Source organism: Heloderma suspectum, chromosome 17 (assembly GCF_057233095.1).
Source record: "Heloderma suspectum isolate Gila_16-S chromosome 17, 16-S_ref, whole genome shotgun sequence".
Lineage (NCBI taxonomy): Eukaryota > Metazoa > Chordata > Lepidosauria > Squamata > Helodermatidae > Heloderma > Heloderma suspectum.
Window position 1 is genome coordinate 7485762 of NC_139474.1, and position 27644 is coordinate 7513405.

The following is a 27644-nucleotide window of genomic DNA, read 5'->3' on the forward strand; positions in this document are numbered from 1 at the left end:
GAAGACAACTGAGCAAGGGGAAAAGGTAGCCTGGTCACAGTCACCCCCACTATGGTGAAAGGCACTGGATTTCTATTTAAAGTATTTAAATCTATTTACATCATTTCTAAATTTGCATCTGTACATAGAAATTAGCATGTGCAAATGTAATGCAAATCAGAATCCTCTTTTGCCCTCTGTTTCAGTGATGCATGTCCTCTTTGTGATGCATGTTTCAGTGATGCATGTCCTCTGTTTCAGTGATGCATGTCCTCTTTTTGGGCAGTCCACCAGTGGCCACCTTACAAGCTGAGTAGTCAAAGGAGCACTGGAATTTGAAGTGGCATCAGTTCCCCCAAAAGCAAACAGAATGCCCCTGCCTTCCCCACAAGGCTGCTTCTTGTCACTGAGTTGCTAAACCCCCAAATTCCTAACTCCTTCACATTCAGATGGCAAAACCGTTTCCTTCACACACACACACACACACCCCTCTCAAACAATTGTGAGGAGGAATCATAAGGGTTGCGGACTTTAATGTTGGCCACTGTGGCTGTGCCTTTAATATCAGTTTGATGCGCAGACACTGGAAGTCATAATGTTCCATTCCATGCTGTGAAAAGCATCCCCTTCTCATTCCCACATACCAAGCTACTCCAATAGCACAAGAGCAGGCTTGGTTTAATTTCCAGTCAGTTGGCAACCCTAAACCTAAATGACTGTGGTTAATAGCCAGTAGGAATGGAAGAAACAAGGATGTTTGAGATTGCTGAAATTTTCCAAACTGCACTTGGAAGCTTGGTTCAACTTGCTCCTGTTTTCACAGGCGCTCTGTTTCTCGGTTCGTTTGAACAGGAAATATGCACCGTTCTGTATCTGAACACATCTTCCAAAGGTGAGCACTTCCCCCACCCCACACCCCAATTGGCTAAAATGTGAAAATCTACGATTTGTGAATAAAACTAGCATCTGTAACCATGTATGTGCCCAGTCAGCTGCCCCCGTAACTTTAAAATGTTTTAAAATCAGAAAGATGGACACGGCAGCGAGCAGTGTCAGCTAGGGATGTACGGACGTTAGCTAAATCCATTCTGTCTGTGTTTCCTGGATTGTCAAGCATCTTTTGTTCTGTTGTCCGCTCACTGACGGAATCGGATTTTTAACCAGAATTTTGTTCTCCTTGCACTAATTCGCGTTAGCACTTGCATTAGCATGAATGTGCACGTCGCCCCCCTTAAAAACTGGTCCATAAGTCTGCGGACTCTGTGTGGCTTGGAAAAAGCCAGTCTGCAGCAGAATCTAAAGCTGGATTCATAGAAACACATTTGAAACACATAGAAAAGCTCTGCCAGTGGGGGGAAAAGGGAGGAGCTCCCACAAAACCAAGTCCATACAGTTTCCTTTTCTCCTGCAGCTACAGCTCTGACATCCTTAGCGTCAGCCCTGGTGCCAATTTAGGACCTGTTTGCTATTGCCCCATCACCTGCTGAGCTTTGGATGGCCATTTTCGAGGGAGGGCTTGGGGGGCCCTAGATTTCAGCTCCAAGTTCCACCCCGAGCTGCACCACTAGCTGGTTCTAGTGGTTCAGTGGACTAGAACTGGGAACCCACAGGTACTTGCACAGGCCTCCTGTCTGGTGAGCCTCCAGGGCTGACCAAACATCGTATTTTTAAGATTAGAAAAAAGGCAACCCCGTTCCAAACTGAGATGGCTCCATTTTGACTCCTAACCAGTACCCCCCGACCAGGGCAAATGCAGTCCGTAAGATTCCTAAAAGCTCCGCCAGTGGGGGGAAAAGGGAGGAGCTCCCACAAAACCAAGTCCATACAGTTTCCTTTTCTCCTGCAGCTACAGCAAAAATAGGAAAACCAGTCAGCGGGGAAGCCCTCTCTGTCTCTATTTCTCTCTTTCGGTCTGATGAAAGAACCGGCTAAGCAGGAATGGCCTCATTTTCAGGAATGGTATAGGATGTTTTTCTCCCTGTGCAAAGAAAAAACAAAAAGGGGGGGGGGATACAGAAATTGCCAAACACTGGGAATTTCTAGAGGGTATACCATCTAAGGCTGGTGGGGTAGAATTTGGCAAATAGTGCTGGGAGGGAGACGTTTTCCCATCATAGCAGGCTTGTTAGACAACGATTAATTATTAGCACTTATATATCACCTTATCTGCTCAAAAGCCATCAAGGCAGCGTGCAACAATTTAAAACAATGAAACCTTAACATCATAAAAATAAGAGCATTAAAAACAGGAAAACGTTGAATAGTATATAGCTATATAGTATAAAAGGCTAAATTGAAAAGAAGTGTCTTCACACCCTTTGCAAAAGCTGACTGGGGGCCAATTGTAGTTCTTGAGGAAGCGTTTTCCATAGTTTGGGAGCGACACAGGAGGAAGCGCTTTTGTGCATAGCTGACAGACAGGCTTTTGCAGGTCGTGGTGCCCTCAAAAGGGCTGCTCCCACAGATCTTAGTAACAGGGCAAGTTCATAACGAGAGAGGCAGTTCCTTCACTAGCCAGGTCTTAAGCCGTTTCGGGCTTTAAAGGTTAAAATGAATGCCTTGAACTGAGCCCGGAAAGCAATTGGCAACCAATGCAGGTCTTTCAGGACGGGTATAACATGGTCCTGATAACTTGTACAGCTTAGCAGCTTAGCCGTTGTGCACTTTGCGTCAGTGCGGACATGTCAGGAATGCCCCTGGTGCCTACTGAATTCTCCAATAGCCAAAATCAACACTCAGACAAAAGGGCTGCTTTCCAAGGCTGTAATTCCATTTATCCTAATGAGGCATACAGATGCTAATTGCTTGAGACTCAGAGGAACTACAAAGGAACAGCCATCTAGCGGTTTCTAAGGGTTAGGATGTCAGTTGATCTCCGTTTGGGAAAAACACGGCAAATCTCTGAACTTAAGAGGTGGGAGGGGAAGATCTCCCCCTCTCCCGTGATGCTTCTGGGCGCAGCTGTTGACATTGAGCCAATTGGGCTGAGCGCCAAAGCTCGGTCCCTGCGGTCTCTCACTTGTGCCTGCGCCTGTGCCTTGTGTCTAAAAGTTCAGGTTGTCCCTCCCTTTCCATGCCTGGTTCACTGTCGCTCCTAGGGATGTGAGGGCGGGGGGCTCCCCCACCAGCTGCACCTCTGAAGTCTGAGAGAGATCTTCCCCCATGAATTGTCTCTCCTCCTCAGAATTAGAGCTGCTTTGGGACTCTATGGGCTCAGATACAACCCTGACAGGACACCCTTCAAGGGGTAGCCCCATGTGGAGTGCATTGCGGTAGTCTAAACAGGATGCAACCAGGGCATGGGTAACTGTTGCCAAACCAGACTACCAAAGCAAGATCAGTTTTAAAGAAATATGCCTCCCGTACCTGACTTATCTAAGTGAAGGGGCAAATGGACTTTGATCTCCAGAACCCCAGACATCTTAGCAATTCCTAAGGTTGGAGGATGCAACGACAGCCATTCACTTCTCCCCAGAACAAGGGCAAAGGCGCTTACCAGAGTGTTGCTTACAGTGTATGATCAAAATGGTTCCTGCTGAGAGGAGGATTGAAGCGAGGGGGACGATTATGAGGAGGATGTCTCTGTAATCGTACGCAGAGTCTTTGCCACCTGGAGAATGCAGAACAAGCCCAATTAGTGGTGTCTGTTTTGGACTCTAGAAGTTCTAGGGTGGCTAGGTGCCCTCTTTTACCATGTACAGTGCCATCAGGCACTTTATAACCACACAAGAAACCTTGCCCCTCAATTGGAAAGCTGCACCTTCTCAATCAATGGTAAGAAGGGAGCTTTGCACATGCGCAGAGGCACTCTTCTTCCATGCACAGAAGGAAAAACAAGAACAAGACCAGCTAACGTGCAGTGATTTCAAAACGTTTTCAAGTGTGCACTCATATGGATGTGTTTTTTTTTAAAAAAGTGAACAGAAAGTTCCCCCCAAGAGACAGGAAGTGGAGAGGAACCTCGTGGCTGAAGGGGAAGTCTCTGAAGTGGTTCCAAGTTACAGAATTCCTCTAGGGTTTCCATGTGATGTGTAGTCTCCAGTTAGCGTGGGTGGGGCTGGCCCCCTCCAAAGAATTACTGAGAATTACTGTGGAGTTCAGGACACTCATCTGGATAACCCAGCATACTGACTTCCCCATGTCATTATCCTATTTTATGTCACCTTTCAGCCCTTTTCATCACAGTGGGTTATTTAGCAAAGATTTACTTGTCAGCAAGCCTGGTACCAGGACCTGGCATGATCAGGCAAGTGCTGGGGCCCACAGAGGTTAACAACCCAAAGTTTGTGGTTAACGACCCATAGTTAAACCCTAGTGCAGGGTTTGCACATAACGAGAGCCAATGTGGTGTAGTGGTGAGAGTGTTGGAAGCTCACTGGGTGAGTTTGGGCCAGTCACTGACTCTCAGCCTGACCTGCCTTACAGGGTTGTTGTGAGGATAAAAATGGAGAGGAAGAGAATTATGCAAGTTGCTTTGGGTTCCTTGCAAGAGGAAAAAAGGCAGGATATAAATGTAATAATAAATAGTAATATTTACCAATATTTTATTACAGACTCTTGAGGCAATTGGTAGTTTCTAACGGAGATGCTTGAGGAATTCAATATTTCCTATTCAAAACAATTTCATCTTGAATCTCTCCAAGACTAGGCCTTTGAACTTCATCCGCCATCTTACCTGCACCCTCAAATCTCTTTGCCCCCTCCTTAGTTCAGCGTGTCCCCTGATTTCTCCCTGATAATCACACACCTGATCGTCTCCAGCAGTGTTCCTGGACTTTGACGGTGGCTGATTCTTTGCTGACTGCATTGGCTGCCGTACAGGTGTAGCTCTCCTGCTGTTCTTCCAGGAGGTCCAGTTTAACCCACAGCACTTGGCCGTTCTCGAAGACTGCATGTTCCTCCCTGGCGAGAGCCTTGTTCTCTGGCCTCGTCCAGCTGTAGGTGACATTGGAGCCGCCAGCTATCGTACAGGTCAGGAACAATACGCAGGACCCAGTGGAGGCATTTGGACTTCTCTCTTCTGTGAACACCCGGATGGCTGGTGTGGAAACCACGTCTGGAAGTGTTAGTAGAAAAGTCAGGAAAAAAAGCCAGAAGATCAGGGCAGCATATCATATCCCACTCCCTACACCAAAGGTGCAGAACCTTGTTCAGCCCGTGAGCTGAATTCCATTTCAGAGAAGCTCTCGGGGGCCGCATTCCAGTGATGGGCGGGGCCTAGGGCAAAAGGGGCGGGGTCAAATTAGCAAAAAATGCTGACATATTCCTACTGCCTTTAGAATCGTCTGTGTTGTATGGAGGAAAGCCAAGAAACCACCAAATGTTCAGTGGTCGGGTGGATCCAGAGGAAAGAGCTGGGCCCATCTGGGAAACCCCGGAGGCCAGAATTGGTCCACACAAGGGCCCGATTTGGTCTGCAGGCCTGAGGTAAACCCCATTTCAGGAAATGTCACCAACACAGCAGGTGGAAATGACAGGAGGTCATGCAGGAGGGAGAGGTGACACTGCAGTATGCAAACTCAGCCCTGGAGCTGTCTACTAGCACCACCTTCTCTGCTTTCGAATGTACCCCTGCCGCCATGAGGACTAGAAGTTTACATTCTAAAGAAAGCAAAGCTGAGAAAATGCCAGGCAGTGTTTTGCACATGCTGGATCTGATCGCAAGCAAGCACATCAACGAGACAGATGTAAACTTGTTTGGAACGGATTGTCCCACAACGAACCTTGGGAGCTCCTGTTTAATGAGGGTGTTGACATTTCCAGCTCTTTCTCAGAACTTTGCTTCCCAAGATTCCTGGGCTGCGGGGGTGGGGTCAGGACAGCTGCACACATTTGCAACTGGTGTGAAAATGCTGTTATAAACAGGCATATATAGCAGGGGTGGGGCATTTTTTTCAGCCCACGGGCTGGATTCATTCCCATGTTATCTTCTGAGGGCTGCATGCCAGCGGTGAGCATGGCCAAAACCAAAAAGTAGGTGTGGCTAAAACAACATTCGCTCCCTCCCCTTCTCTCTCCCCTCTCATGTCTGTCTATCTATCTTTCGCTTTCCCTCTCCCTGTCCCCTGTTCTTTCTCTCTCACCACACTGCGCACACACACACACACACACACACACACTATCTCCCCTTCTCTCTTTTGACTAACCTATCTCTTATCCCTTTGTTCTCTCTTTTTCTCACTCTCTACCCCTTCTTCTTACCTCCCCTTCTCTCGCCCCTTCTCTCTCTTCGTTTCGCTCTAACTTCCCTTCTCTCTCTCTCTCTCTCTCTACACACACACACACACACTTTCTCTCCTCTGTCTTGCCCCTTCTCTCTATCTTTCACTCTATGTCCCCATCTTTCTCCACCTCTCTCTCTCTCTCTCTCTCTCTCTCCCCCTCCTTCTTACATTCTCTCCCCTTCTCTCTCTTTTCTCTTTCTCTAGCTCTCTTTCTCTTGCCCTTTCTCTCTTCCACTCTCTCTTCTCTCTCCACCCTTCTCTCTCCACCCTTCCCTTTCTCTTTCTCTCACATTCTCTCCCCTTCTCTCTCTTGTCCCTTATCTTTCTCTTGCCCTTCCTTCCTTCCTTCCTTCCTTCCTTCCTTCCTTCCTTCCATCCTTTCTCACTTTTTTTCATATATAGCAGGGGTGGGGCATTTTTTGCTGTTATAAACAGGCATATATAGCAGGGGTGGGGTATTTTTTTCAGCCCACAGGCTGGATTCATTCCCATGTTATCTTCTGAGGGCTGCATGCCAGCGGTGAGCATGGCCAAAACCAAAAAGTAGGTGTGGCTAAAACAACATTCGCTCCCTCCCCTTCTCTCTCCCCTCTCATGTCTGTCTATCTTTCGCTTTCCCTCTCCTTGTCCCCTGTTCTTTCTCTCTCACCACACTGCGCACACACACACATACACACACACACACACACACTATCTCCCCTTCTCTCTTTTGACTCACCTATCTCTTATCCCTTTGTTCTCTCTTTTTCTCACTCTCTACCCCTTCTTTTTACCTCCCCTTCTCTTGCCCCTTCTCTCTCTTCATTTCGCTCTAACTTCCCTTCTCTCTCTCTCTCTCTCTCTACACACACACACACACACACACACTTTCTCTCCTCTGTCTTGCCCCTTCTCTCTATCTTTCACTCTATGTCGCCATCTTTCTCCACCTCTGTCTCTCCTTCTCTTTCTCCCCTCCTTCTTACATTCTCTCCCCTCCTTCTTACATTCTCTCTCCTTCTCTCTCTTTTCTCTTTCTCTATCTCTCTTTCTCTTGCCCTTTCTCTCTTCCACTCTCTCTTCCCTTCTCTCTCCACCCTTCCCTTTCTCTTTCTCTCACATTCTCTCCCCTTCTCTCTCTTGTCCCTTATCTTTCTCTTGCCCTTCCTTCCTTCCTTCCTTCCTTCCTTCCTTCCTTCCTTCCTTCCTCTCTCACTTTTTTTCATCCATTCTAGTTCTCTGAACAATGAGCATGTGAGGGGTGAGAGGGAGCACGCTAGCTTCACCCTCCTCCGTCACCTTCCTCATTGCCCTCCACGTGTTGAGGGAAAAGTCTGAGCCTTTTCTGTCTGTGTAGACTCCTTGTGTGGAAATCAAGCCTGACCTCCCCTCCTTATGATCTCCCCACTGCTGCTGCTCAGCCGATTGGGAACAGCTGAACAGTGGCAAAGAAGGAGCTGATAGCTCAGCAGCTCACCAGCTCCAGGTGATCCGGGCGCCTTGAAGCAGGCATACCTCTCCCCCTGCCTTCTTCACGGGGTGGAGCTTCAGGGAAGGGGAGGGACATCAGAGGGCCAGATGGGGAGGCCAGATCCAGGATGCAGGCCAGAGATGTGCTACTCTAGCTATATAAACCACAGCTTATAAATGGGGGTTGTAAAGAAGGGCCCCTTGTTAAAAATCGGAGACTGGGAAATAACTGACCAGCCACATCCCTTTTCCTCCGGCTGACCATACCGTAGACCGCCAGCTGAAAGACCTGTTCCTCCATCTCTCCTGTTACATTCACCAGCAGCACCGAGAAGGTCCCAGCGTCTCCCATGCCCACGGGGCTGATCTCCAAGGTGAGGTTACTATGAAGTCGACACCTTCCATAGAAACGGGATCGATACCGGGTCTCCTGGGTTCCCTTGAAGGAGGTGGCCATCCGTTCTTTCAAAGGGGTCAGGGACTTCCAGTAGGTTTCCCTGACATGGAAGCCAGGAGGGATATCCGCCTTCAGAAACACAGAATCTCCCACAATTCCTGACACCTGCACTGGAGTGTAGGCCATCGATGACAACAGAGCTAGAAGGGAATGTGCAGAGTGCGTTATTGACAAGGTATCTAGGACACTGCAATCCCTTGTTCCAGGTCCACAGGGAGGGATATCCTATTTCTCATCTCCTCCCCCCACCAGTTTTCTGTTCCCCCTTGCAACATTAGTCAGCATTCCAGTCCTCATTGGGTGATTCTTGCGGTTCCGTGCCCCCCTTGGGCTGTTTTTCCTAAATATTATTCGTAATTCGACAAACCCTGGCAGTTTCCTCCTAGCCGGGCAACACCCCACTCTTGTTCATGGATGGTGCTATTTCACCTACGTAAGCAACAGCACTCGCAACGTGAACGTTGGAGATAGAGGGAATGATCAGAAGCAGAATTTGGAGGAAGCAAACAGGCCACTCAAAACAGGGAACTGATCGCAGAGATCATCTTGTACAGACCTCTGTCCCTGTCCCAAGGCTGCACCTCCCAATTTTGTCTGACTCTTGCCTCTCTTTCTCTGTATTTGTCCCCGCAATATTGCTCTTTCTGAAAAAGACACAATGGGGAAGCATCACATGATCAGATCTTCCACTAAAAGTACTGGTCCTCTCCGGAAAGCAAGTAAAATTGGACTTGGCCATTAGATGCTCATCCTATTGAACAAGTGTGTGTGTGTATAATTCTTTTAAAAAAATCTTTAAAAATTAAATAGCAAAAATAAAATAGCCAGTTGTGATTCAGAAATGGAGAACTGACAACCAAAACAAATCACAAAGAAGAACAGGAAGCACTTTCGAACAACAACAAAAGAGAAGTATGACCAGTCTCAAACAACATCTTAAATTCTTTTAAACACGATAATTTATAAGAATATAATCTTAACATGACCCTTCAACTGGAGTCTCCAACTGTGGACACAAGTTTGTCCAACAGCCACCTCTCTTCACATCCGCCAGGCTCCCTGCCTTTCCTGATGGCTATTTTGTTTCTCAATATATTTTTAATTGTATTTTTTAACTGGGGGGGCTGGTATGCTGCAAAGTGAAGGGCTGCCCTCCGGCACCATCTTTATTTGGGCTCAAAGGGGTGGTTTTGTGTTTTGGCAGTCACAGCCCACCTTTGCTACGTCCTTAGGTTCTTGGGCAAGTGAGTTTCCTTTAATTTCACCAGTTTGCCTTCTGGGAAATGAGTGTTTGGTGGCTGGCCATGCCCCCGTGGCAGCCATTTTGAGGGAAATTTTTAAAATTAATTTTTAATTCTGGTGACATAATGTTATGTTAGTCAAACAAACAAAAGAGTGCCTTTTTGGTGGTGGCTCCCCATTTATGGAATAATCTCCCTGATGAGGCTCACCTGGCACCAACATTGTCATCTTTTCGGCACCAATTTAAAATTGCCCTCTTCTCTCAGGCATTTGGCAGCCTATAATGAGTCTCTTGATTGTCTCTGGCTGACTGCTTTAAATTGTTTTAGATATATGTTGTTGTTGTGTGTGTTATTTGTTTTATGTCATTATGTGAATGGTTTTCTATATTTTCTATAATGTATTTTAATGGTTTTTAAATTTTGTGAACTGCCCAGAGAGCTTTGGCTATGGGGCGGTATAGAAATATAATAAATGAAATTAAAATCTTCATTCAATATATGACATTTCAATTTCTACCTAGTATTTAAATATTAATTAATCAATTGCTTTTATACTCCACAATTCCTTGCTCACAGTTCTTAATTCCTAGGTCACCACTGACACATCAAGTCTCATTTCAGACATGTTGAGAAGGTAGTCATGTTCCCTTCGATCTACGCTCTCCAGAGCGCTATATATGCCAACGGAGGCATACGCCTGTGTTCTACTGAATTTACAAATTCAATACATTTCATCCATACCCCTTCAAACTTATCTGTCTTCAATTGCCCTTGAGCTATCTTAAGTTTTGTGTCAAACTCTCTAGGAGAGCAATTTGCCAAACTCTCTGGTACCGGCTTTCAATATGAAACCCTCTACAATCTTTCCAGTGTTTGGCTATCAACCATCTTGCCACTAACAGTAAATAGCTCTCTAATTCCTTCCTTTGCAGACCAACGTCTGATCCCATATATAAATTTAACATCAGCCTTTTTGTGAGCATGCCCATGACAATCTAGAAAAATCCAAATGTGCCCACCCACCCAAAAAGTTTGGGGACCCTTGTCCTACAGTAATGAAAGGGAGAAAGACGGGCATGCCAAATCTGGAAATGTATTGTTCCAAAATGCAAGGAATAAAATCCATCTCTCCCCTGCCCCACCCCGCTCCAGTAAATCAAATCAATCCATATGTGTTTCATCACAGCTCCTTAAGAAGTCAGTCAGTTTAGAACTTGCAGCAATATTCCATCATCCAATGGAGGCTGGTTGCTCCAATTTCAGTGGGGCTGTGAAGCCACTCTGGGTTTCAGTCAGAACCAGTCAGAACTCTAATGAAGCCATTCCAGGTGCTGAACCCTAGTGATGGCCTCTCCTTCGGAATGGCCATCATATTCAGTTGTCGTTCTGAATGGCTGTAGGAATGCATTGGACTGAAGAAGTAAATAATCAATCAATCAATAAATGAAGTAAATAAATATGTATTTCATAATGCTGAATCAGATATGTTCAAACAACAGCATACATTTTTCACTAATAAATGCAAGTAAGTTTTGGAACGTGTGTTTCTTGTTTAAGATGAATTCTGACACACATGAAGATGAATTGTGATTCACTTCAAATGAATTATGATTAATTTAAGATGAATTCTGATTGTGTCATCAAGTACAGCAAAACTGCTCGCATTTGCAAATTCTTGTGTGCTGTGTTTCGAACCCGCGGCTGGTCATCAGTTCAGGGATTGAACTGGGACCCTCTGCAGGCAAAGTCACTAACAGTGCACAGTTCTACCACTAAGCTTTCTCCCGTCACTTGCCCCCCAACCCCAAGTAACTGGGAGAAGAAGGGAGGTGTATTTTTTAAGAAGGCAAACCCTCTTACCTGCGTACAACATCAATGCTAGCAGGATCCAACACATCGCAGCACTGCTTTGGAACACGGCAGGGGAAAGAAATGAAACCAGAACAGGAGAAAGTTCTTGTGGATGAGGCTCCAGTTTTCCCACAGGAAATCCCCTTTTTATCACTCCATTGGGGGGGTAGAAGGAGTGGGGAATCCCAAGTGGTCATCGGAGTCTACATGGAAAGCAGAAGTGAAGGATAGCTTTGCAAAAGAAGCCCAGACCACAAACATCCCTGCTGATCTAGCATTCTGATGGAGAATCTTTTCTTCTTCTTCTTCTTCTTCTTCTGTCACATGAATACTTTAAGGATGGGGTGGAGAGGATCTGGGGAATCGAGGCCCTTCGGCCAGGTAGTCGCACAACCGTCATTGAAGTAAAATACTGATATCCTGCCCCCAAAACTTAACCCAGGAAAACAGCAAGAACTGAAACGACAGTAAAAAGAGTGGCAAAACCAAATGAGCCATGAACAACCAGCTTAAAAAGGCACTTAAGAAGATAAGGACATCAGACGAGCCATGATGGATCAGACCAAGGGTCCATCCAGTCTAGCATTCTGTTCACACACAGCGGCCAAACAGCTGCCCACGGGAAACCCACAACCAGGGCATGAGTGCAACAGCACCCTCCCACCCAGGTTCCCCAGCAACTGGTGCACATAGGCACACTGCCTCTGATACTGGAGGGAGCATACAGCCATGAGGACTAGTAACCATTGTTCCTTAACCAGGAATGAAAGTGAAAGGGTCATACGTTTCATTCAAAGCCTGCCTAAATAGTAAATTAGTTTTCATGAGTGTCTGAAGAGGGTGCCGAGCAATGCGCAAGGGGAGGGTGGCCCACAGTCATGATCTAGGGTGGTCATGTGTTCTCTTTTACAGAGGACAATCCTCTCTTTGAAGTGTTGTCGTGTCCAAGTCCAGTTTAAAGATAAAGAACTGTAAGAACTGTTGCCCATCACCAGTTTGCACCTGGACAGCAGACAGAGCAGGAAGGCAAAAGTCACCTGGGCTCAGTTTTGCCACACCAGGGTGAGATGTACTGTATTTCTATTTATATTATAATACAATTATGACTAAATTTGCTTCTATGCATATAAATTAGCACATGTACATTTTATGCAAGTCACGGTCCTCTTTTTTGGGCCGTTTGTAAGTGGCTACCCTAAGGGTGGCTCGAAAAGACCAGACTTCTTAAGGACAATCTGTTTGCTTCACCTCCAAAAGCAGGTCCTGCTGAAGATGGGCCAAGGTTTCTCCAATGAGAACTTACAGCTGATTTGGAGTGGGGGGGGGGAATTTGGGACAAAAAAAGAGGGGGTGAAGCTTCCTTACCTGTTTTGCATTTTGGAGGGCAAAGATTGATTCTTGGGGCTGAGGAGAAAACTCACTGTTTTTTTCTCTTAACACGTGGCAAAACTCTCATAAGCAGAAGATATTGTAGAGTTGGAAAAAGTGCAGAAAAGGGCACTAAAATGATCAAGGAGCTGGAGCAACTCCCCTGTGAGGGAGAATTACAACAGCTGGGATTGTTTAGCATGGAAAAAAAGGAGGGTAAGGGGAGACATGATGGAGGTGTACCAAATTATGCATCGTGTGGAGAATGTGGACAGGGAGACCTTTTCCTCTTTCTCTCCTAATACTAGAACCCAATGGGGTCATCCTATGATTGGTGGAAGATTAAGGACAGATAAAAGGAAGGGCTTCTTCACACAGCACAGAGTTAAACTGTGGAATTCACTTCCACAAGATGTTGTGACAGCCACCAACTTGGATGGCTTTAAAAGGGGGGTGGACAAATTTCTGGAGGAGAAGGCTACCAATGGCTACTAGTCCTGATGGCTACATGCGACCTCCAGGATCAGAGGCAGGATGGCTGTGTACACCAGTGCTGGGGAACATGGGCAGGAGGGTGCTGTTGTGCTCATGCCCTGCTTGAGGGTTTCCTGTGGCAGCTGGTCGGCCACTGTGCGAACAGAATGCTGGACTAGATGGACCCTGGTCTGATCCAGCAGGGCTCTTCTGATGTTCCGATGTTCTTAAGTAAAACAGTTCATGGGCCAGGAGCAGGCTTCAGAGTCCTGGGGCAAAGCCGGGTTGCAGCACAGCTCCCCAAAGCAGCGTATCGGCAGCTTCCTCTAATCATAGCCCCTGCAACGTCAGTATGTTCAGCTGCCTGTGCTTCCAGATGAACAACCAAAGAGAACGGTATTTTCCCACAGCTGCTATTGAGAAATCACCCCTTAAAAATATAATAAAACTGAACCCTGACAAGACCGAGGTACTTTTGGTGGGAGACAAGAGGAGGCTGGGGGATGTTGACCTGGTGTTGAATGGGGCACGGCTACCCTTGAAAGACCAGGTCCGCAGCCTGGGGGTCATTTTGGACTCCCAGCTGTCCATGGAGGCTCAGGTGTCAGCTGTGAGCCGGACAGCGCTGTATCAACTCCATCTGATATGGCAGCTGCGTCCCTTCCTTCCCGACCATCTGCCCCCTTCGGTAGTACATGCCCTGGTCTCCTCTCGTTTACACTACTGTAATGCGCTCTACGTGGGGTTACCCTTGAAGACAGTTCGGAAGCTGCAGCTGGTACAGAACGCGGCGGCTCGCCTGATTAAAGGCAGCCGCCGGCAAGATCACATCACTCCAGTGCTGAAGGAGTTGCACTGGTTACCAGTTGTTTTCTGGGCCAAATTCAAGGTGTTGGTTTTGACCTTTAAAACCCTATATGGTTCTGGCCCAGCCTATCTTAAGGAGCGCCTCCAGCAACACCAGACAGGCTGCTTAACAAGATCAGCCTCGGATGGCCTTCTCTCTGTCCCATCAGCCAGGACAGCTAGACTGGTGGGGACGAGGGAGAGGGCCTTTTCTGTGGTGGCCCCCACTCTGTGGAACTCCCTCCCTAGGGAACTCCGCCATGCCCCCTCTTTAATGAGCTTCCACTGTGCATTAAAAACGTTGTTGTTCAGGCAGGCATTTGGGGTGGGTTAGGGTATTTTAGAAAATGTTTTTACTGTAGAATTGTATTGTTTTAAACTGTTTTATTGTATGCTGTACACCGCCCAGAGTGGCTGGGTGACCGGCCAGATGGGCGATTAATAAATGTAATAAATAATAATAAATAAATAAATAAATAAATAAATAATAAAAAATGCAATTGGGAGGAATGTTGCAGTATGTCACATCCAGGGCAGACATAATGTGAGATATCCATGACTGGATCTCTTGTGTTTAAAACAACAACGTCCTAATTTAAAAGCAGGTCCTGGGGCTGAATTGGATCAGGGCAGCAGCACCAGGGGAGGGGTGTTAACTCTCCCCCTCACACCAGTTTCCTGATTTAAATCCATCTACCCCAAACCACACGCATGTGCTTGCAGCAAAGCCGAATGAGAGATGGAATGATTCTTCATTCTTTATTTATCACATTTATATCCCACCATTTTTTCTTCTTGCAAGGAACCCAAGGTGGCACATGTGATCCTCCTCCCCCTTTTATACTCACAACAACCCTGCGAAGTAGATCAGGCTGAGAGTCCGTGACTGGCCCAAAGCCACTCAGTGAGCTTCATGGCCAAGCGGGGACTAGAACCCAGATCTTCCGAGGCCCAGTCCAGCACTCTAACCATTACACCACGCTGGCCCTCAATAGAAGTACCTCTGTTTTTCCCCCCAGGTTGGCTAACGGGAAATTTTGGGGAGGCGAGTTCAAGTGGGAAAAGCCGCGAATGGTTAAAAAGGCTCCCTTCCTCTAGGGCCATTGTCTATGTCTAATTTACCCAGACACACTGGTTTTCAGTTTCGAAAAGGTTCAGAGAGATCTTGGGTCTCCCCCTCACATGGTTTTTACTCGATGACACCAGCATTGTGGAAACAAAGTGCTGCCTTATACTGAGTCACACACCATAATAATCGCATCTCTAAAAATGCACACTTTACGGTCATCCTACCTGTGAGTACATCGTTTACCGGGTAATGTCATCTGAGGCTGAACGACATCAATCTGGGAGGCGCTGCAAATGATTTAGAGATCATCTAAAACTTTTCAGACGATCTCGGGGGAACTGGGTAGACAGCCAAAACAACAATAGCGACAATGATAAAAAGACAAGGGATTGATCAATGCTGTAAAATGTAAATACCGTTTGTTGAGGTGGGGTCTTTTTTATAGCTGTTTAGCTGTCACGGCTTCTCTCAAAGAAACTTGCGAACCGTCATTTCGGTGGATAGCAGAGAAGTTTTTGTTAATGCTCCCTAGCCCCTCTCAAAGAACTACATTTCCCAGCATTCCCCAGGGAGTTTCAGCCAGTTTTATGGCTGTAGTACAGATATGCCCAAAGTGTTGCACACGTGTGCAGGTGCAAAACAGACATGGAAATGGCACTTTGGTGGGAAGCGTTTCCTTTTCCCTAGTATCCCAACCCAAAATGAAACTTTGAGGGAGTCTCCCTGGCTCACTTATTACAAGTGAGTGAAGTCATCTCCAGGTGTACAGCTGACTCTAACATGTGTTTCCGGCCTGTTCCTTGACACTAAAGGAGAGTCACATCCTCTCTGGGCCAGGCTGGGCAGCTCATACAATTGGCCTCAGAGTCTTTGAAACTACATTGCTTTATTATTATTCATGGATATTTATTATATCCCCGCCGTCCTCCAAGGGATTCAAAGTGATATATGTGGTTCTTTCCACCCACTACCTGTTTTATGTTCACAACAACCCTGTGAGGTAGCTAAGACCAAAAGAGAGTGATTGGCTCTACGGTGGGCAAAAGGTAGTATTTCTGGTAGACTGCTGGATTATTTGCAGTTGATCAGCAAGAGTTTCTGACCTCCAATTGTTTAACAATAGCAGCAACAAAAAAGCTTATAAAAAAATCAGGCTGTTCAAATAATCCCAGGGAATATGAAGATACACCATAGGGAATTGGGTCTGCCCTCAAGCCACCATTTTGTTTGTTTCATTTATATCTCATCTTTTCCTCCAAGGAGCTCAAGGCAACATACATGTTCCTCCTCTCCATTTTATCCTCATAACAACCCTGTGAGGTAGATTAGGCTGATAGTCAATGACTGGCCCAAAGTCACCCAGTGAGCTTCCATGGCCGAGTGGGGACTAGAACCCGGGTCTCCTCAGTTCCAGTCCAACACTCTAACCTCCTTTTGTTGGTGCAACTCTAGGTGCCAATAATAATTTAAAAAATTGGTCCTGCAAGCCTGACGTCTGTCCATGCCCATTCGAGATTTAAACCTTGCTCCCCTGCCCCTTTCCTAGTCTGATGCACAAAATCGAATGTCCGTGGAACGCAGGGGTTTCATAATTCCCTCTATTTCCAATGCTTAGCCGCTGAGTGCGGTTGCATACATACCCAAAATAGCACCACCCCTGCACAGGAGGGAGGTCTCTGCAGGCTCAGGGAAACTGTGCGGAAGTATAAAACAATCTTTAGGGAACCCCCATCCCTAAGTTGGGGGACCCCTCCCCAAAGCAGCCCGAAGTGGGCCGAGCATGCTTCGTGGGCTACTCCTGATGGCTCCACAGCATGGCTGGAAGTAAACATGAACGAGGCCTGGCTTTAACGATATTGGCATGGGGGCATTCTGGCTGCCCACCAAAGAGCCCTTCGAAAGGAGGAAGCCGCACCCTCTCCCCATGGAAATGGGGCCAGGTCTGGGACAGCCAGCAAGCCGAGAAGCACTGTGGCGGGTCCCCTTCTGAAAGCTGCAATGGCGAATCGGGGTGACCAGGGGCTATTGCAAGACTGGGGTTGTTGTGTCCACTGGGGTACAGGGGTGTCGTGGAGCCAGGGCTCACAGGGGTGGAGTGCCACCACTTCGCTATTAGCAGGGATGCTGATTTCATCTGCCAGCTCCCTTGGAAGTCCCTGTTCCCTCTGAGCTGAGCTGCAAGCCTCACAGTAGCTGGGGAGAAATGGATTTTTCCCAGCAACAATCTATTCTTCCCTGTTGCAATGCTAAATGTTTTGCAGTGGCTGGGTCTTGAACGGGCAGCTAGGACCCACTCACTTTAGAAAAGACTTGCTCCTGCCGGAGACAAAAACGGCTAGAACTGGTTGGTTGATATGGATCAGTGCAGCTGCCTAGGTTTTTGGACTCTCCTTGGGGCTGTGGCTATGGGGGACAGTCACGAGAAGTGTTTGCATCTCAAAATTTATCACTACCCCACCGCTGGCGCACCAGATGCCATCACACCTAGGGACCGGTGAGAATTTTGTTTCAGTTTTGTTTTGGTCAGAATTCATCCCATTTCGCAAAGGGCTCCATATTTGGGTCAAAAAGAACTGGAGATTTTTTTAAAAATTCAAATGTAGGAGAAATCAAAACTGAGCAATGCGTTCTTCAAAGTCTCGGTCTGGATCCCTGGGTATTCAGTGATGTTGGTGCTGAAATAGGGGTGCCCCCTTTTTTCCCTGACATGCGCCTCCTCATTAACAGGTCTACAGCAGGTGGGTATATCAGGGTCCTCTCCATGCTAGAAAGAGGTGTTCCTGTTGAATTCGGTTGGTGGAGAGGGGTGAGAGTTTCGCTTCAGTTTGTTTTTGATAAGCATTCACCAAATTTCACAGAGCTCTTCATATTCGGGACAAAAAGAACTTGAGCTTAAAAAAAAAAATGAATGCAAAAGAAATCGAAATCAACTGATTTCCCCCCTCCCTATTCACACCACACCAGCTGGCCAAAGAATTCGGCTATGGGGCGATATAGAAATGTAATAAAATAAATAAATAAATAAATAAAGTAATAAAGTAATAAATTATGTATTTAAATAAATAAATAATGTACATCTTCCAGCATTAAAAATTTCCTGGAGCAAAATTTCAGGTAAATGTAGTTGTTCCTTTTTCTGGACATTTCACCGGGAGAAATGTGTATTGTGAAAATAGTGGGGGCATTTTATATAGCGTGGTCCACATGGTTGTACGTTGCCGTTGGATTTTGCCTACCGTGACATTTTGAGGAGAGTTTGACGGCTGGGTGAAGTGTCTTCGGGATTTCGGGAAGAGTAAAAAGAGGATGAGTGCGTAGCGAATTTGCAAAACAGAAGGGTCCCATTATCCCCCCAAAGGTCATGTCTGAATGTGAGCCTCAATGGCCAACCTTCAGAGGGTTCAAACGGAGTGAGAACAGCCCCAGAGCCACAATTGTCCTGATTTGAAAACGGCTGTGACTGGCACTGCAGAGGTGAAAGGATGCAGAAGTGTCACTTGACTGCTGAGTAAGGATGTGACTGGAAGGGAAACCGGGTGGAGGCTGTGCCAATTCACCTTTTGGGAGTTGCTCGTTTGCCTCTCCATTCACCCCAAAGGCATCTGCAGCGGGAGGGAGGTGCCAGGCCTGGCAGATTAAAAGCCATCAGCTCCCCAGGGATGCTACGCAAAGCTCACCTCACCTGGGACCTACCTAGCCCTCGTGGAAACATCGCCGTGTACAGCTGCAAAGACACCTTGGAATCATGGCTGGGACGTGGGGCTTGCAGCTCTTCCTTTTGTGTCTAACACCAGGTAAGGCTCTCTTTGTGGGATGTGTAAGGATGAATATAAATATATATTTGTAAATCTGATATGTACTTGTATACAAATATGTACTTGTATATATTTTAAAGAAGGGTGGAGATGGTTTGATGGCACTGTTGCTGCCGACCAAACACACGCACACATTTTTGTTTCTGCCTCGGGTGGTGGTGTTGGAGGAATTCTTCATGGTTCTGCAACTCAGCATAGCTTGAAAAACAACAGCAACCAAGTTTCTAGCCCTTATTGCTACAAATATAGGTTTGAATGTCTGTGAGGCATGCATGGTGAAATATCAGAAGCTGGAAGGGTGGCTGAATTAAGGCTGAGCTAAATTGGGGGGAGGGGTATTTTTGTGAAATCCCCCCCAACCCCCGCTCCATTTCAGTTATCTTGCTGGGGACACATGAACAGATGTGATGTTTTCTTGCTTGAAAGTGACAATTGCCTCTTCATGTAGTAATTTTAATGGACATTTGTAGCTGTTTTGAATTTTCTATGTCTTAGTTCTATTGTAGGTCACCTTGAGTCTTTTTTTTTTTTAGAAAGGTGTATAAGAATTATTATTATTATTATTATTATTATTATTTTGTTATTACTCTGGACTGCAGGGTATGTGTCAACAATCTGGATGCTTCCTTGTGAAAAAACAAACCCCCACACCTAAAAATGTAGCATATTACGGAGAAAGCTCAGGCAGAATCCATCTCCATGATCTGTGATTTGCTATGTAGTTTGGATTCTATGCACTTCAGACTCAATCAAGACTAGAGTTTCCTCTCCCCTCAGAGATGTTAAATTAGCATAGCAATGCTAGGAAAACATGTGTCGTTTTGCCAGTTGCTGCTGTTGTGAAGGCCCAGTGTGCTTATTTCATATACCACCCTTGTCCAGCCTGGTGCCCTCCAGAGGAGTTGGACTACAACTCCCATCAGCCCCAGCATGGCCAGTAGGCATTTGAGTTTTGAGTAGAATTCTCAGAGACTGGACCTTTTGCCCACAAATGTTTACATTCTACCACCACCCCTTTATATGGATATAAATATATACCTGGGTTGTGTAAATATGCATCATGCTGGTTCATGAAAACCTCAAAGTTTTTGGCACAATAAATCTATTAGTCCTTATGGTGCCCTAAGACTCTCTCTTTGTTTCACTCACCAGCTCTTTTGCCTGCTGTGAAAATCAATGCTAAGGGTCGGGAGGTGATCTACCTGGCCAAGGGTGATTCAGTCAAGCTGGGTTGCCCCTTTGAGTTGGAACCAGAAGACAATGGTCCAAACGGCCTAGACATCGAATGGACACAGATGAATTCTGACCCCACAAACCTAGATAATGTGGTGAGTACATATACCTTGGCCAGTATTGCTAGCTTTGGTTTCAAAACATTGTCAGATGGGTGGACTGAATCCCTCTATTTACGATGCTCAGGTTGTGCATGCCAATCCTTTTGTAACCAAAATGGCACCACACACACAAACAAGAGGGAGGCATCAGCAGGCCTGGGGGAAGCCCAAGGTTTGTAGAAGTACAAGAAATCTTAAGGAGATCCACTACCGCCCACCCCAGGGTTGGCAGGGAAGCCCCAAACCAAGCCCAATGATGACTGAACATGTTCAGTGGTCACGGTATGCTGGCTGACTGTTGGGGAAAGCTGGAAACTGGGAGTAGAGAGTGAGAATGGAACAGAGTGGCTGGAATTCTGAACAGAAGCACTTCATGCTGCAACACTTTGATGCAGGTTGAATTTCTATCTATGAATACCAGAAGGTTTAATGCTCCCCTCCCATCACAAAATGTAATTCAAAGTATAGTAATTATTTCTAATCCTGCACCTATAGCTATAATTTGCATATGCAACCGTTATGCAAATCAGCATCTTCTTTTTGGATGATGCAATTCTTCTTTTTTGGACAGAGCAAGCAGGGATTAGCAAGGGACCAGAGACATGATAGAGAGTTCAGACTTATGCATGGTGTGGAGAAAGTAGATAGGGAGACATTTTTTCCCCTTTCTCATAATACTAGAACCCAATGGGGTGATCCCATGAAGCTGATCGGTGGGAGATTCAGGACAAAATGAAGGACCCCCTCACACAGCACATAGTCAAACTGTGGAATTCGCTACCACAAAATGGGGGTGATGGCCACCAATTTGGATGGCTTTAAAAGGTGTTAGACAAATTCATGGAGAAGGCTATCAGTGGCTGCTAGTCCTGATGGCTACCTCCAGTATCAGAGGCAGTCTGCCTATGTGCAACAGTTTCCAGGGAATATGGGCAGGAGAGTGCTGTTGCACTCCTGTCCTGCTTGTGGGTTGCCTCTGGGCAGCTGCTGGCCACTGTGTGAACAGAATAATGGACTTGGTGGACCCTTGATCCAGTGCAACTGGTGACTCCATTTCTGGAGGGGCTGTGATTCCATTCAGGGTTTAGTTACCACCAGCCAAACCTCTAACTGCGGTATTGCAGGCATTGAAAGGTGCTATCCAATGTGCTGAACCCGACCCCCAAAATGGATTCAGCACCTTGGATAGCACCGTTCAGCACCTTGTGAAGCGCCTTTCAGCACCTTGGATAGCAACTTCTGGCCTTGGGCGGTGCCTTTCAGCACCTTGGATAGTGCCGTTAGAGTTTTGGCTGGTGGTGACTAAAACCCTGAATGGAATCACAGCCCCTCCGGAACTGGAGTCACCCGCCACCACCGCCTTGGTCTGATCCAGCATGGCTCTTCTTATGTTCTTAATGGAAATAGCCTGGTGTTAAGAAGACTAGCAAAATTCTTCTCAGGAGGGGGCTGTTCCAGCAGATCATGGAAAGCCCTGCTCTAATGTCCCCACGCTAGATCTTATAAGCCAATCCAAAACCTTTCTCTGTTGATTCAGCAGTGTTGTTCTCTGGTTCCTGCTCACCAGATTCTTAGCTTCCACGACCAGCAAGTCATCCACCCTGGATACCACTACATGCAGCGGAAGGGGGGTTCTGTGCCCCAGGATGTCCGCCGATTTGGTAACCCCGGCTTGCAGCAGAACATGGTGGGCGGGGGCTCAGTCAGCAGCTGCTGCTCTGGCCTGCAACAGCGGGTGACCTTTGCCATCCCAGATCCGAGCCAGTACGATGCCTCCATCAATCTGCAGAATGTTCAGATTTCTGACACTGCAACCTATGAGTGCAAAGTGAAGAAAACCACCGTGGCCACCCGCAAGGTGACCGTCACAGTGCTAGGTGAGTCCCGCTACTGCAAAAGGAGTGAATTGCTGAGGGGTGGAGAATTTGTTTGCCTGCAGAGGGGCACGTTTGGGCAGGAGCTGGACGGAAGGCATTCCAGGAGGCTCCCTCCTATATCAGCAGGCCACTGCTGTAGTATAGTGGCAGAGCCGGCCCTGCCAAGAGGCAGAGTGAGGCAGTTGCTTCAGGCGGCAGATGCTGGGAGGTGGCAGCAAGGTGCTGGAAGGGACTGCTGTGGGCCACAGGGCCTGCCTTGAACCCCCTAAGCTAGCCTGGCCCCTTCAGGTGTAGTGAGGACGATGTCCCGTTGCCAGAGTCGAAGAAAGATTAAATGGCCAGTCCAGCCAGCTTTTGTACATGAAAGGGGGATTTTGCCTCAGGCAGCAAAATGTCTTGGGCCAGCCCTGTGTAGTGGTAAATTTTGATGTGCAGGAGCTCATCCTGACTGTGTGTGTGTATGTATGTATGTATGTATGTATGTATTTTTATACACACACACACACACACACACTCAAGCAGCAGCCCCTGGAAAAACAACAAGAAGAAATACTATCTCTAAGGGAATGAGAAAGTAATATTTGGCATTGAGAATTAATGCATGATATCTCATATTATGTAAAACGTTACAAAAATTACAAAAAAGAATCCTTTAGCTCCATGCGGTATTGGAGACAAAGGAATGACTCTGAGAATACAAGGAACAAGGTCTTGGAAGTTGTTTAGTAGTTATAATTGTTTATAGTACAAGTTTGATTGGAAAAATGGGAAGAGAAGTATTGAATTGAGAAAGCACAGTGATGAATTGATGGTATTAATTGTAATACCACCAACTGATGAATTGATGGGATTACAATTCCAAATAGAATTTGGAATTGTATTTCCTCTCTTGTATCAAATGATATTATCAATAAAATATAATTTAAAAAAGAAAAAAAGTGCAGCAGTTCGTAGCATAGTACACAGTTTATTAGGATCAGCATGACTGCAATCCTATGCCTACGTATCTGGGGGTCAGCTCTGTTGAACTCAGTGATATTCACTTCTGACTGCATTTGGTTCAACTTGTAAAACACATTGAGTTTTAATAAAAGCATTACGATTGGAGCTCTACGTGGATTATTTTCCTTTCCTGCCTTTCTGTACTTTCTGCTATATAACCTCTAGGTGGCGGTGTGGTATAGTGGATTAATGGAACTACACTAGCAGGGACTAGCACATGGTTTCACTTTCACAAATAATACTGGATTTTCCCTTGCTCCAAAAAACCCTGTGGAATTGCTTTTAAAAACCAGAAGTGAAAATGGATGATGATGACATTTCCTAAAGCACTTGTAAAAAGCCATGAGTGAGGGATGATGAGTGCCTAAGAAAAGCCTCACCTAGAAAAGCTCATCGCCTCCTTGATCCACCCATAGTAACTGACATTTTCTCTCCCTTCCATCAGAGAGACCATCCATCCCCCAGTGTTCAATCGTAGGCAAGGTAGCCTTGGGCCGTGAGGTCGCCTTGCGCTGCACCTCACACTCTGGCACCACCCCCTTCATGTACCAGTGGGCCAAAGTGACAGATCGCCCCCTTGGGAATTGGCTCCCTCCGACCACCATCAAAGGTAAGGAACAGTGACAAATGCAGCGGGAAGTTACCCAGCTGTGGGCTTGACAGTGGTGGATCTCAGAAGCTCTCGGGGGCCACATCCCAGTGGTGGGTGTGGCCAAGGTCGAACAGGGCGTGGCCAAAGGCAAAAGGGACCAAACTTCCCCAAATATCAGCATATTGTAGCTTAAAGCTCTTACTGCCAGGCCAGTACCTGAGCCTTAGGAGAGGCATTTCAACTTTTTCGGGTGGGGAAAAAGCTGCACAGAAGCCAGGAAAGCCCCAAACAATTGGTGGTTGAGGAAAAGGGGGGTGGGGAAAGGGGCACTGATATCTAGATTGGGAACCGACGCAGTCCAGGTTTGCCCCTCGGCCCTAAGGTTCAATATCTCTGCCCTAAGGAAAGAAAAGTAGTCAGAATGACTGAACACTAACACTTTGGATGAACGTGAAGCTTATAATGATCTCGTGCCAAGCTTGTCTTGTTTATCTCGATGCAGTTTTCAAAGAACACAACCCAGGTTTAGCAGAATTTAACTTAATGGTTGTTGCCTGGCATTTCTCTCCTCTGAAGGTCCAAATCCTGGTGACCTGGTAATTCAGAACCTGTCACATGAGCATGCCGGTGTTTACCAGTGCAGCGTGGCCAACAAAGTGGGATCCACCCGGTGCGTTCTGGATATCTCCTTTTCTGAGGGTAAGAGAGTGGCATTTTTGCTTTGTCTGAATCCTGAATACCACACCCATTTGCTCAGGTGGAAATGTATGTGTCCGCCCGGTAGCTAGCAGCCACCAGCCATCAAAAGCCATTGAGTAAGCATGTTAGCTCGGAGTTCTCAAGGCACCTGTCTTCTCCCACCCTGCAGGTTCAAACCATGTGGGCATCATAGTGGGAGCAGTTCTCGGCTCTCTGCTGTTTCTGCTTCTCCTTGTGTGTCTCATCATGGGGCTCATTTACTGCTGCAGGAGGAAACGCTGCAAGGAACAATCCAATCAAATCAGGTGACTAGAAAAACAAGGGAAAATGGGAGAGAGGGAGCTATGGTGATGGGGAGATCTGGGGCTGGGGTCTACCATCACTGAGTCCGTTCCTGCTACGAAATGTGGAAGTGGATCTTAGGCCCTGAGACTTTTGGGTTCATTCTTGGGTAGCAAGTAAAATCTCACATCCATCAGCTAGTCCAGTCCACCTGGGCACTTGTTGGTTTCTTCCTGAGCACATAGGCATGCTAGACTAATGGCCCATGCCTGCCTGTGGCAACTACTGCACACAAGTGGAGAGGCCATGGCTCTGTGGTGGAGCCCCTGCTTTGCATGTCGAAGGTCCCAGGTTCAGTCCCCGGCATCATCTTCAGGTAGGGCTGAAAAAACTCCTTCCTGAAACCCTGGAGAGCAGCTGCTGCTGCCAGTCAGTGTTGACAATACTGGGCTAGATGGACCCAGGGTCTGACTTGGTAGAAGGCAGCTTCCTATGTTCCGAAGGGCCACGCTGCAACTAAACGTTGCAGCGTGAAGTGCAGCTCTTTAAGATTCCAGCCACTCCATTCCAGTGCTCCTAGGGATGTTGGAGGGATCCATTTGCAGGGTGGAGTTTGATGGGTTTTCCTTGGTTGGGCCAGTTTGTGGATTTTAGGGGCATTTTCCCCATAGGTTCTGCAGTTTGTGCAAATTTCGGAGCAGTTTGTGCAGATTTCTGAGCAATTTGCACAAATGTGGCTGCGATTTGGGAAAATTGCTCATAAATGTGTGCAAATTCCTCAAAAGTTTATTCAACTTGTGGAACCTCTGGGGGAAAATGTACCCCAAAAAGTTCCCGGAGTTTGGGGAAAAGCCCCTGGCTTGGCTCGCGAACATATATCAAGATGTATTTCATCAAATCAAAAAAGAACTGGGTTTCTCAGTGGCGGACATCCCTAATTGCTCCTCCCACGCCAGTTTTCTGTTTCCCCCCTCCCCATCCATCACCATTCCATGGTGCAGCACACTCCATTCTCATTGGGCAGTTTTGGGGTTCCCTCCCCTTAGTTTTTTCCCCTCTAATAATTTCTCCTACTTCTGCAAACATTGGAGTTCCCCCAAACCTGCCAATAACCCCTCCCCCCATGTGCTGGACACTGGAAATAGAGCGGATGGCATCACTTGCACATACAGCACCACGCTAAATAAATAAACAGTGCACACACAGGACTAGTGGATTGCCTTGGCTGCACTGTTGCACGTGGTCATGGGGGAAGTGCCTTTAAAAGTCGCTCATGCATAGCAACTGTTTCCAACCTGGTGCCCTCCATGTGGTGTTGGACTGCAATTCCCAGCATGTCTCAGCCAAGGTCCATGCTGGCTAGGGCATGCTGGGAGTTGTAGTCCAACACATTTGGAGGGCAACAGGTTGGGAAAAGCAGTGTTATAGGGGGGCCTAAATCGAAATCAATAAAATAGTAAATGAATAAGCTATGAAACTAAATTCTCTTTATTCTCCCGCCCCTTGCAGGGTTGACACGGCTCCCCCACGGGCCAAAGGTGGGAGCAGAAACAGCAGCCTGAGATCAGTCCTGGGTTACCTTCCCCACAATATCAGTTTCATGCAGCGCCGCAAATATGAGTCCCCCAAAGAGCAGGAAGGCATCGAGATGATCTCCCCAGCCCAAGACGCAGATCCGAGCTCCGTCATGAGTTCCAGCAGCATGGAGAGTGAGGCCCGTCATGGCAGCTGTCCTTCGGTGGTCACTACAAAGGCCAGGGTACACTACACCCCCACGGTGCCTTCCTATGCCTGCACAAAATCCGGAGCCTCGATGGCATCTTCTCCACAATCACCCCGTGGCCCCGATTTAGGAGGAAATGGCTTTTCTACATCCAATCGGGAGGCAACTCAGGCGAAGCGGTGCAATCCGGGGCAATATGGAGGTGTTCCTGTCATGGTGCCTGCCAAGAGCAGAGAAGGCCTCTTAGTATAAACTCCTGCAGCTGCTGATGTTTTGCCATATTCCCGGGAAGGAAATTCGAATGAAAGGCAAGCCATGAACGAATTTCAGAGAACCCACTGGAAATAAATACATTACATAACTAACAGCTCCATTGGTGCTCTAACAGGAGACCTTTTCAGGTGTAAGAGTGAAGTTATACTTCTGCTGCACCTCCCTTTTCCTGTTACTGCCCTGGAGGAATTTCACCAGCTGTACCTTTTCCACGTTACCACATGCGTGGTACTCCCTCCGGAAAGAAGCCCACCGAATTCAATCCTGATGGGGTTTTAGAAAAACCATCCGGACATTTCCATGCCACTGAGGCATTTGCCACAGGCCGGCTTTTTACCCCGACATTGTTTCTATTGCTGACTATTTAACTCAATTGTACATGATGTGTGTTTGATGTGCTATGTAGATTTTATGTATTTTACTGTCAATGAATGTAAATTATTTCCCCATACAAGCCTTGTCGTTTTATTCAGAGCATGATAATCCCACAGAGGGTGGAATTACATGTTTGACACTTTGGCACTTTGCAGATAAAATTGATCAGATTAGGTGTGTTACTCTGCACACTGTGGATACAGTTAGTGAGCAAGAGGCGGCCTGTGGCAAACCGGTTTTGTGGGATCGGTTCCAGCTTCTTCCTCCTGATGAAGTGGACAAGGTGCTTTCATCGGTCCGGCTGACCACCTGCTTACTTGATCCTTGCCCATCTTGGCTCATTATGGGCTGCAGAGAGAGACTGGGTGAGGGGATCAAGGCGGTGGTGAACGCCTCCCTTGAGGAGGGAGTGATGCCATCAGCCCTCAAGGAGGCAGTGATAAGACCGCTCTTAAAGAAGCCCTCCTTGGATCCTCAAGTTCTGAACAACTTTCGCCCAGTCTCAAATCTGCCATTTTTGGGCAAGGTGATTGAGCGGGTGGTGGCGGTGCAGTTGAAGGCACACTTGGAAGAAACTGATTATCTAGACCCATTTCAGTCGGGCTTCAGGACTGGGCATGGGACAGAAACGGCCTTGGTTGCCTTGGTGGATGATATGAGGAGGGCTCTGGATAGGGGTGAATGCTCCTTCCCTGTTCTCCTCAACCTCTC

At 47.0% G+C, this 27644-nt stretch overlaps 2 protein-coding genes across 5 annotated transcripts; one reads left to right on the forward strand and one right to left on the reverse strand.

Annotated features, from left to right (window-relative positions):
- The first annotated feature begins 3 nt into the window (after nt 1-3).
- Nucleotides 4-27643, forward strand: VSIG8 (V-set and immunoglobulin domain containing 8). 4 transcript variants are annotated; one of them, XM_084824625.1, is made up of 11 exons: nt 4-25; nt 803-871; nt 4533-12266; nt 18560-18755; nt 19929-20104; nt 21648-21771; nt 21865-21987; nt 23435-23599; nt 24158-24280; nt 24450-24585; nt 26072-27643. In XM_084824625.1, exons 4-11 carry the CDS (start codon nt 18707-18709, stop codon nt 26535-26537), a joined length of 1362 nt encoding a protein of 453 aa, XP_084680751.1. In that variant the 5' UTR covers nt 4-25; nt 803-871; nt 4533-12266; nt 18560-18706; the 3' UTR covers nt 26538-27643. The 4 variants fall into 4 exon arrangements, with proteins under 4 accessions (XP_084680751.1, XP_084680748.1, XP_084680749.1 ...); XM_084824622.1 differs by having other exon boundaries at nt 21648-21987; XM_084824623.1 differs by having other exon boundaries at nt 21651-21987.
- On the reverse strand, nt 266-11320 carry SLAMF8 (SLAM family member 8). Its single transcript, XM_084824627.1, has 5 exons — nt 11214-11320; nt 7920-8249; nt 4727-5035; nt 3476-3589; nt 266-1957 (listed from the first exon to the last, which is right to left on the reverse strand). Exons 1-5 carry the CDS (start codon nt 11248-11250, stop codon nt 1908-1910), a joined length of 840 nt encoding a protein of 279 aa, XP_084680753.1. The 5' UTR covers nt 11251-11320; the 3' UTR covers nt 266-1907.
- Nucleotide 27644: the final 1 nt, after the last annotated feature.